Consider the following 2185-nt stretch of genomic DNA (forward strand, 5'->3'; position numbering starts at 1 on the left):
CCATGCGCGAGATGAACGGTGACAGGGGACACCAAAGGGGACATTGGGGACAGCCCTGGGGACATTGGGGAGATTGGGGACATTGGGGACATTGGGGACATCGGGGCTACGGCTTCGTGTCCTTCAAGGACCCCAACGACTACATCAGGGCCATGCGCGAGATGAACGGTGACAGGGGACACTGGGGACATCGTTGGGGACATTGGGGACATCATTGGGGACATTGGGACACCCAGGGGACATTGGGGACATTGGGGGGATTGGGGACATTGGGGACATTGGGGCTACGGCTTCGTGTCCTTCAAGGACCCCAGCGACTGCGTCAGGGCCACGCGGGAGATGAACGGTGACAGGGGACACCAAAGGGGACATTGGGACACCCAGGGGACATTGGGGATGTTGGGGACACTGGGGACATTGGGGACATTGAAGGGATTGGGGACATTGGGTGGTTTGGGGACACTGGGGACATTTCGTGTCCTTCAAGGACCCCAACGACTACGTCAGGGCCATGCGCGAGATGAACGGTGACTGGGGACACTGGGGACAGCCCTGGGGACATTGGGACACCCAGGGGACATTGGGGATGTTGTGGATGATGGGGGGATTGGGGACATTGGGGGAATTGGGGACACTGGGGACACAGTGGGAACCTTGGGGACCCCCAGCCTCCGAGTCCCCCTCCCAGTCCTCCCAGTTTATCCCAGTATATCCCAGTCCCCCCCAGTCCTTTCCTCATCCCCTCCCAGTTCCATCCCAGTCCCTCCCAATCCCCTCCCAGTTTATCCCAGTCCATCCCAGTCCCTCCCAATTTCCTCCCAATCCCCTCCAATTCTCTCCAGTCCCTCCCAGTTTATCCCAGTTTACCCCATTCCCTCCCAATCCCTCCCAGCCCCTCCCAGTCCCTCCCAGTCCCCTCCCAGTATATCCCAGTCCCCCCAATCCTTTCCTCATCCCCTCCCAATCCCCTCCCAATCCCCTCCCAGTCCCTCCCAATTTCCTCCCAATCCTCTCCAATTCTCTCCCAGTCCCTCCCAGTCCATCCCAGTCCCTCCCAATCCCCTCCCAGTCCATCCCAGTCCCTCCCAATTTCCTCCCAATCCTCTCCAATTCTCTCCCAGTCCCTCCCAGTTTACCCCAGTCCCTCCAATCCCCCCCCAGCCCCTCCCAGTCCCTCCAGTGCTCCCAGTAAGCCCAGTTTGGCTCCCCCCCAGGGAAGTACGTGGGCAGCCGGCCCATCAAGCTGCGCAAGAGCCAATGGAAGGACCGGAACCTGGAGGTGGTGAGGCGCAAACAGCGCGAGAAGAAGAAACTGGGGCTGAGATAGCCCAGACTGGGACAAACTGGGACAAACTGGGAGCACTGGGAGGGACCGGGAATGAGATAAACCCAACTGGGACAGACTGGGACAAACTGGGACAAAACTGGGAGGGACTGGGACGGCAATAAAGGTGATGGTAGAGCTGTAGCGGAGCGTTGGTGTGGGACTGGGAGGGACTGGGACAAACTGGGAGGGATCGGGAGGAACTGGGACAAACTGGGAGGGACTGGGAATGAGATAAACCAAACTGGGACAGACTGGGAGGGACTGGGACTGAGATAAACCAAACTGGGACAAACTGGGACTGAGATAAACACAACTGGGACAAACTGGGAGGGACTGGGAGGGACTGGGAGGGGATTGGGAGGGACTGGGATGGACTGGGACTGAGAAACCCAACTGGGATGGACTGGGACAAACTGGGATGGACTGGACAAACTGGGATGGACTGGGACTGACATAAACCCAACTGGGAGGGACTGGGACTGAGATAAACCAAACTGGGACAAACTGGGAGGGAACTGGGACTGAGATAAACCCAACTGGGACAGACTGGGAGGGACTGGGACTGAGATAAACCAAACTGGGACAGACTGGGATGGACTGGGAGGGACTGGGAGGGAACTGAGACAAACTGGGAGGGACTGGTTTAAACTGGGAAGGAACTGGTTTAAACCGGGAAGGAACCAGATTGGACTGGTTTAAACTGGGAGCAACTGGGCTGGACTGGTTTGAACTGGGCTGGAGTGGCTTGGACTGGGAAGAAACTGGGCTGGACTGGTTTGAACCAGGCTGGGACTGGTCTGGACTGGTTTGAATTGGGAAGGGACTGGGTTGAACTGGTTAGAACCGGATCGGACTGGT

General features: G+C 58.1%; 1 protein-coding gene across 1 annotated transcript in view; it reads left to right on the forward strand.

The window, feature by feature from the left end:
* Positions 1-1468, forward strand: part of RBM42 (RNA binding motif protein 42) — a 15820-nt gene extending 14352 nt beyond the window's left edge. Inside the window, exons 10-11 of the mRNA XM_077192409.1 lie at positions 95-168; positions 1215-1468. Of these exons, the coding sequence (XP_077048524.1) occupies positions 95-168; positions 1215-1327 (187 nt within the window). The 3' untranslated portion in view covers positions 1328-1468. The remainder of the gene's footprint in view (positions 1-94; positions 169-1214) is intronic.
* Positions 1469-2185: the final 717 nt, after the last annotated feature.

The sequence above is a fragment of the Agelaius phoeniceus genome, chromosome 33 (genome assembly GCF_051311805.1).
Source record: "Agelaius phoeniceus isolate bAgePho1 chromosome 33, bAgePho1.hap1, whole genome shotgun sequence".
NCBI lineage: Eukaryota > Metazoa > Chordata > Aves > Passeriformes > Icteridae > Agelaius > Agelaius phoeniceus.